The 12346-nt window shown below is 26.5% G+C and overlaps 1 protein-coding gene across 1 annotated transcript; it reads left to right on the top strand.

Moving 5' to 3' along the window:
* The first annotated feature begins 4073 nt into the window (after positions 1-4073).
* Positions 4074-11473, top strand: LOC111314662 (protein DETOXIFICATION 3-like). The gene is made up of 7 exons (XM_022916245.2): positions 4074-4360; positions 9376-9920; positions 10017-10103; positions 10362-10418; positions 10520-10758; positions 10846-11051; positions 11155-11473. Exons 1-7 carry the CDS (start codon positions 4121-4123, stop codon positions 11215-11217), a joined length of 1437 nt encoding a protein of 478 aa, XP_022771980.1. The 5' UTR covers positions 4074-4120; the 3' UTR covers positions 11218-11473.
* Positions 11474-12346: the final 873 nt, after the last annotated feature.

Consider the following 12346-nt stretch of genomic DNA (forward strand, 5'->3'; position numbering starts at 1 on the left):
ACTTTTTAAAAAAATCAATAAAGGCAGATGAAAAATAATGAAAAAGCATGAAAAGACATTGATGTTATAGATTTTTGAAAAAAAATATTGTTAAAAAAGAATACAATGGTTAGATGTTAAGAATAAATTGGTCCTATGGCAATTGTTAAGAATTCTGATAAAAAAAGCAAAAACGTGAAAGATTTCGAGAGCCTTTTACCACAATTAGAAATGAATGATCTTGATTGCATTACATGCATTGTATTTAAAGCACTCAGTATATGCATTAATAAGCAGTTATAATAAAGACAAGGATTTTTCATTCCCTAATGAAAAATGGAATTTTAGTTTTCGAATAATGATAATGATAAAAAAAAGACTTAAAAAAAGGGGAAATTTATTTTTTTCAAAGATGAGATTCAGTTTCGAGAATAGATGAAATTTTTTTTAAAAATTATTGAGGCTTTACCTAAAGGAGATTTTTCAAGATAAGAATTTTTAAAAAAAATGTTATTAAGCCTTTACTAAGAACTGTTTTTCATATGAGAATTATTTAAAGTTATTAAGCCTCTACCTAGATGAATCTTTTCCAATGTGAGATTTTTTTAAAGTTATTGAGCCTCTACCAAGAGGAACCTTTTTGTAGATAAAAATTTGAAAGTTATTGAGCCTCTGTCTGGAAAAACTTTTTTCAAGTCTATCAAAAGGAGCCTTTTTCCAGATAAAAATTTTAAAGTTATTGAGCCTCTGTCTAGAAGAACTTTTTTCAAGATGAAATTTTTTTTTTAAAGTTACTAAGCCTCTACATGGAAGAGTCTTTTTCAAAATGAATGATTTTTTTTAAAGTTGCTGAGCCTTTGCTTAGAGGAGATTTTTCTAATATGAAATTTTTAAGTAGTTGAACCTTTATTTAGAGGAGCTTTTTTCAAAATAAAATTTTTAAAGTTATTGAGCCTCTATGTAGAGGAGTTTTTTTCAAAATGAAAGATTGCCTTTACTTAGAGAAGTTTTTTTCAAGATGAGATTTTTTAAGTCATTAAGGTTATATTTAGATAAGCTTTTTCAAGATGAAATTTTTAAAATTATTAAGCCTCTATCTAGATGAGTTCTTTTCAAAATGAGATTTTTTTTTAAGTTATTAAGCTTCTACCTAGAGGAACCTTTTTCAAGATAAAAGATTTTTAAAGTTGTTAAGCCTCTATTTAGAGGAACTTTTTAAATTTTCAAAAACATTATTGAGCTTTTACTTAGATGAGTCTTTTAAATTCTCAAAAAAAAATTTCTTCTAAAAACATCGTTAAAAAAAATTTATGTTCAATGTTTCTTTTTTTCAAACAAAATGGTTGTCTATTTATTTATTTTTTATTCTTGATTTTCAGAAATAGGTAAAGAAGGACAACTGTAAATACCTATTATTATTATTATTATTATTATTATTATTATTATTATTATTATTATTATTATTATTATTATTATTATTATTTCTTCATTTTATTTCATTTTTTTCTTTTTTTCTTTTTTTTGGCACATTTTCTGCAGCCATCGGTGACCGCACTGCCAACATCTCTAATAGTCATTGATCGCCATCCTAACAGCTACCAATAGCCACCCTTATAGCCAACCTAACCCTAGACAATCAAAGTTTAGTAAAATCTCAAAAAATCTGAGATTTTGATTATGATCTGGCTTTACAAATAAAGTCGCAAAGAATGAGGAAAAGAGAAGAAAGCCATTAAAAAAAACCCTGTAAAAAAAGATAAAAAAATCTTGCTAGATCTAAGAAAATTTGAAAAAAAAAACTCAAAAATATCGAACAAGAAAAGCAAAAAACACAAAAACGAAGAAACTCAACCCTTGGTAGCGGGGATCTCGGTGCTTTTCAAAAAAATATAAAAAAATTTTTGGCCATAACTTTGGGCCTCAATCTACGCAGTTCAAGGTCGTCTTTTGTCAAAACTAGGCTCGGATTTGTGTTTAGAGGTTTGAGGGGAAGGTTTTTTTCTAAAGTTTTTGGGTTTTTCGACAACCGATGAAGGTGATCGATGGACGACACAATGTGTCGACACTAAAATCTGGGTAGGGAGGTGGTCGGCCAATGGATCTTTGGTTTAGGAGAGAAGCTCTCTCCTTTAGAGAGAGATTGCAAAAAAAAAAATGAATTAAAAAATTTTTGGCATTTTTATAAAATAATCTAAAACAACATCACTTTTAGGCCCGAGGATCTGTGTATGACCCAACTACCTGACCCAAGATCCGCGTAATCGACCCATTACCCGACTTTTCTTCAGCCTAAACCAGTCTAGTTGAATCAATATTGATCACTAAAAACTCGATCTAGACCGCATCTGACTGGCCCATCCAAACCAACATTGATTAGACCATTAACAGGTCCAATTCAGGTAAAAAATATTATTTTATTTTTTGAATTATTTTTAAAATTATTTTTATTTTAAATATTATTATTAGTATTTATGTATGTTAAAATGCTTAAATTTGCTAGAGTAAATATTTTTTGTTTTAATAATAATTAATAAAAATAAAATAAAATAAATAATGAAATACATAGTTAAAATTTTTTGATAATTTGGTTAAAATTTGGAATAAACTTTATAAAGTAATGATAAAAAATAATAATTAATAATTAATGAATATGATACCTAACCTTTTATGAATTTTTTAAAATTAAAATAAAAAATAGAAAAAAAATTAGTAAAAATGTAAGAAAAGAAAATTTTTATCCGACGATGAGATTTAAAAGTACTCTGAGTAGTGATACTTTACAAAATATTTAAATGAGAAATTTGTTTTTTAAATACTACCAATGTATTAGAGTATTTATAAAAAGTTTTCAATATAATAAAAATTTTCTTTCTTTTTTGGCTATAAAGTAGTAAGTGAATTAACTAATTTATTAAAAATAAAGTGATAAAAAATGAGAAAAAAATTTTTATCTGATGATGAGATTCTAAAAGTGCTTCGAGAAATGATGCTTTGCGAAATCTCTAGATGAGAAAATTTTTTAAATATTACCAATGTATTGAAATATTTATAGAAAACTTTCAATATAATAAAAAATTTTATTTTCTCCAAAACAATAACAATAAATAAAAATAATAATAAAATTTCTAAGAGTAAAATAAAATGTATACATCAATATATTATCATTTGCATTAGATGCACAACATAATTTTTTTTTTTTTACAAAAAGTAAATCTGAGCCATTGATGATGAGATTCTAAAGTATTACAAGAAGCAATGTCTAAGAAATTTTTAGGTGAGAAAGAGTTTTTCTAATATTACCAATGTGCTGGAACATTTTAAAAATTATTTCAATAAAATAGTTCCAATTTATTTTTCTTGAATAAAAATGGAATAACACTAAATAATAAATTTTAATAAAAAAATAAATTCCAATAAACAAAAGAAGTCAATGAAACTATTTTCAAACACAAAAAATAAAATTGTTTTTTTATCAAAATAAATGAATAACCTATAGTTAATTGGTATCATTTTAAATGGACATTATAGGAGTGCTAATATTTCTTCACGCGTAACTAACTCCCAGACCTAGATTGTTTTACAAACCCTAAGATTATCTTTTTAATAAATTCTAATTAATTTTAAATTTCATTAAAAGGATACATTTTAATATGTGGCCAATAATCACACCTAGCCAAACAAAGATTGTTGGTAATTCTATTATTTTTTATTTTGTTTCTAAATTTGCCGGGTAGCTACAAAACCGTTACAACAATATATCAATTTATATATTCATATTATGTAAAATATTGATAATTTGTATATTTATAATGTATTTTAAACAAAAATTATGTGTTATAATTCGTACCAGTATGAAAGATATGAAATATATTTTTCAATTTTTATAAATCCAATAATATTTTTTAATATTTTAACCAATATCATCTTAATTTTTTTTAATTCGTATTATTTTTATATTATATCATTATATCATATATTAAAATTTTAAATCTATATGAGAGTCATAAGATATTGAACAAAATAAATAAATGAAATAAAAATCCTACACATGATCCCACATGGTATATAATGCAACTATATATGCAAATACCAATAAGTGCCTTTAGAGGAGTGGTGTTAAGAAAAAAAGAAAAGGAAGAAAATGGAAAAGCCATTGCTAGGCCGAAAAGATAAGGAAGAAAAATGGAAGATAACATGGAGTGCCTTTGGGAAGGAGCTAAAAAAGGTTAGCTACATGGCGGTGCCGATGGTGGCAGTGACGGTGTCGCAGTACCTTTTACAGGTGATATCGGTGATGATGGTTGGACACCTTGGAAAGCTGGATCTTTCCGGGATTGCCCTGGGTTCCTCATTCGCTAATGTCACTGGCTTCAGCTTTGTTGTAATGTTCTCTCACTCAATCCTTTCTCTCTTTTGTGTTTTTCACTTGCAAATTTGCACTGATAACCAAAATTTTTAGTTTGGATATATAGTTGAAACTGGTGAACACATTCATTGTTTAAGTACTTAAAGATCATTAAACAGAAAACTAAAGTTCAATGATGTACTTCTAGGAGAAAACATTGAAGATGTGAAATTTTGATCAGGTTTTTCATTTTTAGAAGAGTAAGATTTCTATCATGACTGTCAATAAAATCTTTTATTTACACTTTTCTCAGAAACTCTGGTACAAGAACTTTAGATCTGGAATCACATGAATTTGGTCATTTTTTATATATAATTTGAAAGCTGTCGAGTGCCATTCCGATATAAATCCAAAGTGTTAAAAAATCAGACACAGTTTTATAGTAGTTAGGTAAAGAGTTATGTTGATTCAGTAATTCGTTTAGTTTTATTGTATTTATTTCATGTTAAATATGTGTATAACATTAAAATTATTATGTCATAATTTGAGTTAATAAATCAAATACAAAATAAAATCTTGATTATTATCAAATTTATATACGATTTCTATCAAAATTTTAAAGCTTATGACTTTGATATTATTTTTTTATTGAGTTTAAAATTATTGAATTTCAGTTTTCATAGCACAACTCAAAAATTCATTTTCATAATAATAATTTTATGTATTTTTATCCTCCCCAAACAACTAGTAAAGCTTGAATCTGATTTAGCAATTTGTCTAATTGCATTTAATTAGTCTAACTCGTGAAACAGTCTCTCAAATAAAAAACAATGTGCTCGGCTTGATTATTAAATTTTAGAAAACCAAACGCGTTGTTGGATACCCAATTTCTTGTTTTTTTCAAGATTTTATGTTATTTTATATGTAAGAGTGCTTTTTTTTTTTTTTTTCAATAGACATTCATGATCGGAATTGAGAAATAGTCAACATGATTTTCTTTTTAGAAGCAAAACATAGGGTCAGGAATCTAACCTAAAAGATCTTTGAGGATTTTTTTCACATTAGACAAACTCTTTAGTCAAATGTTCAAAACATGCTGTCTCTTTAAAATTGAAATTTAATATGAAATTGATTTTGTAACCTTGTGCTTTATATCTGAATTAGGTTTAATAACCTTCCACCCTAATTTCGTCCCTTCTGGCCTTTTATTTTCGCTTTAAAAAGTAAAATAATTTAAAAAAATACAGTAAGAAGATTAAGTATTGAAAGTGAAAAAAACAAAAAAAAAATTCAGAACATTTTAATTTATTTAATATATGAATAAAATAAATGGGACCGGAGAGTACATACCATTAATTATCATTTTCGTCGTTTTGTAAATTATTGTCCTAACTCAAACTTTGTTTGGACCGCCGGCCTTTCTTGCGGAAAGTACAGCGGAAAGCTGATCTAAGGTGTTCGTCTCGTGAGCATGTCGGTAAATCGGCTACACGCAAATACATTTGAATATTATATGAAAAATAATTTTAAATATTAATTTCCAGTAATAAAAAAATGTTATAAAAAATATATATGTAAGATATTAAACATATCAGTTTATAATAGAAAAAATTAATGTCAATAAATCACAAAAGTTATTATTGTCAAATATTTATAATCATACATTAGAATAATATTTAAATTAATTTTATTATTTCATAAATTTTAATAATACATATCATACAAATTATTCAATATATTTTGTGTTTAAATGATTTAAAAATATGTAATTTAAAAAAATATGTTAAGCTCATTTAGTTTGTAAAGTAGTAAAAGTATTCTATCATATCTAATAAATTATTATTTGCATTAATACTTTCAAGTTTTGTTATCAAATCACTCGATATATTATCAATATTATCATAGATAATAAAAATGGTAATACCATTTATTATTACAATTACATTTATTCTTATTGAATTACCATTCTTGCTATTCTTAATATTGTAAAAGAAATAATAATTTATTGTTATTCTTACAAGTCTTTATTATCAAATTATTTGTTTACTCATTTTACATAATTTAAAAACAATATTACTATTTTGTATTAACATTTACACAGATTTATTATGAAATTACTTATTTTGTTAGAATAGATAACTCCAAAGTAGTATTACTATTTTATATTAGCAGTTGTATATGTTTCTTATAAAATTATTTTTTTGTGCAAGGAAGGAACAACTTTAGAATAGGAGGAGAGTTGTAGGTAGGTGTTGAAATTTAAATTTTAAATTTGTTTAATATTATCCCTTAAAGGTAGATGCATATCAAATTATTAATAACAAGAATTGTTATTATCACTTATATTACAATTAAGGTTATGTTTAATATATAGGATTATGAATAAAATAAAATGATAATTATCTTATATTATGTTTGATTTATATATAAAGAAAGTGATAGCATTATAAGGATGATTAATCATCTTTTTTGTATAAAACGAATCAATCTTTTCAAAAGTAAAGAGAATTATTTTTAATTCATGATATTAAACTTATATGTTATATTATATATTTAAAAATTATATTAATAATTTAAATTATATAAATTTTGAGGAAGAATAATTTGACTAATAAATAAATTATCATATTCTAATATTTGCACATATCAAACATAAGATAAAATGACATTATTTAATCTAATTATATTTATAGTATCATGTTATTCTCTCTTATAATAATCTTGTGTAGTAAATACATCCTAAATGTTTAATTATTTGATTAGAACTTTTAATCTATAAAAAAAATAGAAAATTCCAACTTATTGTTACTTATGCATTTATTTGTTATTAAATTAATAGTTTATTACATTGCTAAAAAAAGTGCTATTATTATTTTTCTTACATTTACCAGTTTACATTATTTATGATCAAATTAAATTCTTTTATTACTTTATCTAGAACAAAGTAGTATTACGATTATTTTTTGGAAATGTTTATGATTATAATTAAATATTACATTAATATAATCAATTATTATATTATAATCAAATTATAATTATTGAATAATTAATTAATAAATGATAACATAATTAAACAACAAAATCCACAGATAGTGAAACTTGAATCCAAGACTTCCCCCATACTACTAAACCAAAATCACATTGAAAAATAGTATTACTACTTTTATTATAATATACATTTATTTCTTATTTTTAGCACTTAGCTAAAATAAAGTCGTAATACTATTTTTGTTAACCTTTACAATTATTTGTTATGAAATTACATATTATATTATTTCTAATAAAGTGTATCAAAATTACCATTTTATCATTTACATGTATTATTAAGCTATTGTGCATTATATTATTAGTCTTCATCTTTTTGAAAAATTAGTTCATCCACTGTTAGTGAAATTTTTAAATTTCATAAATTTTATGAGTAGGGGGATGCATACTCTTAGGATATATTTAAAAATGAAAAATTAATTAAAACAGAATTGAGATATGGGTTAATCTCTAAATTTCTCTTGTGAAATTAAACAATTATACTAATAATGTATCAAATACTAACTATTTTTTTGGTTAAACTTTGAAGGCAAATTCCAAAAAAAAAAAGAAAAAAAAAGTTGATGATAATAAAGTGTATAAATAATTGGAACTAATTTTAAAAATGTAAAATTCATTGTTTTTAGTCGTATGATTTTGAATTATACAAAGGGAAGTATATGAAATTTGTCTCTGGAAGGCTTGAAAGATTGTCTTTTTTTTGTTTTTGTTCTATTTTGGTCCCATAAGCCATAAAGGCCTTTTCTCATTTTGGGTCCTAGTTTAAAATTTTTCGGCCGATGGGTCCTGATTAATTTATGGCAAAAGTTGGAATCATAATTTTGGTAAATGGTAGGGTCGGCTTTAATTTGGAGGCCTACAAATTGAATGCGTGGTCCAGCCCATGAATTATAGAAGAGAAAAAGCAATGACCCCAATTCGCATCTCGAATTTGTTAAGCAGTTTTGGCGTAGAAGCAGCTTTCCCTTAATCTCAAATTTGTCCGGAGCTGTCCTCCACCTCTTGATTTGATGAATGAAGAGTTTTTATGAAAACATAGAGGTCCTGATTTCAAGTCAAAATCTCCTTTCTTTTCTTTTTTTAAGGACTAAATCCTCTTTTAAACCCAAAAAAAAAAAAAAAAAATGTTCGATGTTTTGGCATAGAAGCAGCTTTTTCTTTTTTTTTTTTTTTCCTAAAAAACATAAATACATACATGTATGAACCACGGATAAAGCTCAAATGGTTTACGAATCTTTATTACAAGATGAATTTTTACAAAATTAAGATTCGATTACTACAATTTTCCATTCGTTATTACATAAGCTTCTACTTTCTTTTATACTAAATATATATATAATTTATGAAATAAACATTATAATAGATTAGAAACAGAATTCTTGATTTGAATATAGTATTTGAGTTCCTTTTTTATTTATTGAATTAGTTTGGTTGACGTTTTTACTATTTGCTTTTTACTTTTTTTTAAAAAGTTAAAAAGGGGGTTTGAAAGCCAATTTTTTTTTTTAGAATCGTACACAGAATACATAATCTTTTCAGATAAAAAAAATATAACTTTATTTCTATGTAGACTAATTATGTTATAATTAGCATTACATTTTGTTTATTCCTTTATTTTTAAATCAATTACAATATGGTTTTGTACTTTTTGCTTTTGCTTTTTCGTCATAGCAATTTTTCAAAAAATAAAAGCAAATAGAAAAAAGTAAGTGACAAAAACACCAATTAAACAAATTATTATTGTTATTGTCGTTGAATGAAGGGACATTTGAACTTAACTCGGACTACTTTTTTATGTTTTCATCGTACTATAACAGATGCATTATAGTAGCATAATGATGTAATAAATAGTATGACATCTGCAAACACAATCACAATTTAGTTCAAACACCGAACTATTCCGGCTAATTTCTGTTTGATTTTCAGAATGTTTCATTTTTCACAAAAGTCTTGATTCTGAATATCTCAATATGAAATTATTGACTCTATATTTAAGTGCAAAACAGTTCGGAATTGCTGGTGCGTTGGAAACTCTATGTGGGCAAGCTTATGGAGCACAACAATATCAAAAGCTCGGAACTTACACTTACTGTTCAATTATTTGTCTCATTCCAGTTTGTATTCCAATATGCATTCTCTGGATATTCATGGACAAGCTGTTGGTATTGCTGGGTCAGGACCCTGAAATTGCAATGGTTGCTGGCAGATATGCAATCTGTCTCATACCTGCATTGTTTGCCTGCCCATTTCTTCAGTCATTCGTTCGTTATTTCCAGTGTCAGAGCCTGATTTTTCCCATGTTCTTCAGCTCTTCAGCAGCTGTATGTCTCCATATACCTCTCTGCTGGACTCTACTATACAAAACAAAATTAGGAATCATTGGGGCGGCTTTATCAACCGGAATAGCTTTCTGGTTCAATGTGATATTGCTTGGGATTTACATGAGGTACTCTTCATCATGCGAGAAATCTCGTGCTCTCATCTTCAAAGACATTTTCTCATGCATCAAGGAATTCTTTAGCTATGGACTCCCTTCTGCTATAATGCTTTGGTAATGTACAACCTTTTCTTAATTTCATCTTAATTTCTTGGGTTTAGATTTGTTTGCAATTTCCAAAAATACTCTCTCATATTCTGTAAATTATAGCCTTGAATGGTGGTCATCCGAGATACTCATACTGCTATCAGGACTTTTACCGGATTCAATGCTTGAGACATCAGTTCTATCGATATGGTAAGCTTCTAAACCAGTAATTTTGTGTTGAGTTATTTTTAGATATACTGAAAATGTAAATTTTTAACTTAAAGAGGTGGGATTAAAATACTGTCACATGTCTCATTTTATAACTCTAACCCTGTTTGTGGAATATAAAAACTCCACTGACAGTACTGGTTTAGATCCTTCTTTTGTGTTTTAAAACTTGAATTGCACAAGTTTTTCAAAAAAGAATGCTACTAATGATTTATGTGTCTTGACTTTTACAATGTGAAGCCTTACAATCGTTTCATTGCACTTCTTCGTACCATATGGGATTAGTGCTGCTGCAAGGTTAAATCCATAACTTTTCCTTCAATAAATTCTTCCTATTTATTGGCAATAAACATACCTTTCCACTTTACAATTGAATATATGCCTCTGCTACTTTGTAGTACCCGGGTTTCAAATGAATTAGGAGCTGGAAATCCACAAGCAGCTCGGCTATCTGTAATTGTTGCAATGGTTATTGCAATTATAGAGCCTATCATAGTGGCAACTGCTCTCTTTTCTTGCCGGCACGTTTTTGGATACATATTTAGCAATGAAAAGCAAGTTGTCAATTATGTTGCAGAAATGATTCCACTACTTTGCATTTCGGTATTAATAGACAGCATACAAGCAGTACTTTCTGGTAAGTTTTTGTGCTTTGACAGAAACTGTGGCTTGGCTTTTAGGGAGGAAATTAGCCATATAAACCTTGGTTTTTTGTGTTGATTAGGTGTTGCCAGAGGAACTGGGTGCCAGCACATTGGAGCCTACGTGAATCTTGGGGCATTTTACCTTGTTGGAATTCCATTAGCTGCCGTGTTGTGTTTTGGTCTAAATTTGAGAGGACAGGGGCTTTGGATTGGAATAGTGGCAGGAATTAGTGTTCAAGCATCGCTCCTTGCCCTCGTAACCGGGTTCACAAATTGGCAAAAACAGGTTTCATCTGTTATAAAATGCTCTTCTTGTTTATCCATACTCATAACAGGTTAATTTTTCTACCGAAGCATATATATTTAAACAACATTATTGAAAATTGCAGGCAAGCAATGTGAGGGAAAGAATGTTTAAGGTGGCAATCACAGCAGACAATGAATCAGCTTGAAAAAACCTGGAAAGAAGGAAAGAAAACATTAGAAGTTAGTTGTGGTGAACAACTGGCAGAAATTGGGGCAGAGGGTTTTCATTCCTAAAGAGATAATTAGGAAGACCATTTGGTGAAGGTCTTCATATGTCCACCATCTCCCCACCCCCCCCTCCCCCCCACTTTTTTTTTTTTTTTTAATTTTGTCACAACCGGCTAAACAATTTTCTTGCTGTACTTTTCATCCCTTCAAGAGATCTTTTCCTTGGGTCCATAATTTTTTTTTTTTTTAAAGAAAATTCTCAAAGCAATGGTTGCATAGAAATGAAAATAGAACTAATTAAAATTTTTTAAAAAATGAATAGGTTGATTTTGAAAAATTTTATAACGATAGTTGGGATTTGATATATTTAAAGTGATATATAGTACAACATTTAATGTTTTGCGAACATGGTGAAATATTTAGAAAAAGAAAACATGAAAAGAATTAAGAGTATAGTTCAAAAATATTTTCCTTTAATATTTTTTGGTACATAAAATAAAAAAGAAAAAACATTCTAACGTTCCTATTCTTTTTGGTACATAATAGTTATATTCCATATTATAATCATTTACACACGATTTAGGTTCATCCTTGAAAAAGAATTTAGTTTATGTATTTAATGAGCAATTATCGTATAATAATTTAATTATATTTAAGATGATTACGTTTTCGGCAAACAATGTAAATATAAATTGCTTATTGACATGATGAGTTGAGGTCCTATTATTATATTTAGGATTAATTGAATATTGTATCTTTAATAGGACAAACAATGTAAATATAAATTATTATATGTAAATAATTATTAGAAATTATTTTAAGATGATTACACATGATATAATTTATTATATGCTTTATGAACAATCCGATTAATTAATAGATTTAATAATGAATTGAAATTATATTTGATATATAAAATTATGATAGGATAAGATAAAATGATATTATGAATAAGATTCATTTTATTTTATGTTTAATATGTGTAAGGATTAAGATAAAATAATATATTTATATAATTTAAATTATTAATTTAATTTTTAAGAGTAAAATAAGATATGTAAATTTAATCTTATAAATTAAAAACAATCATTTTCACTTTGAGAGAAT

Source organism: Durio zibethinus, chromosome 23 (genome assembly GCF_047325235.1).
Source record: "Durio zibethinus cultivar Kanyao isolate XHJ-2024 chromosome 23, ASM4732523v1, whole genome shotgun sequence".
NCBI lineage: Eukaryota > Viridiplantae > Streptophyta > Magnoliopsida > Malvales > Malvaceae > Durio > Durio zibethinus.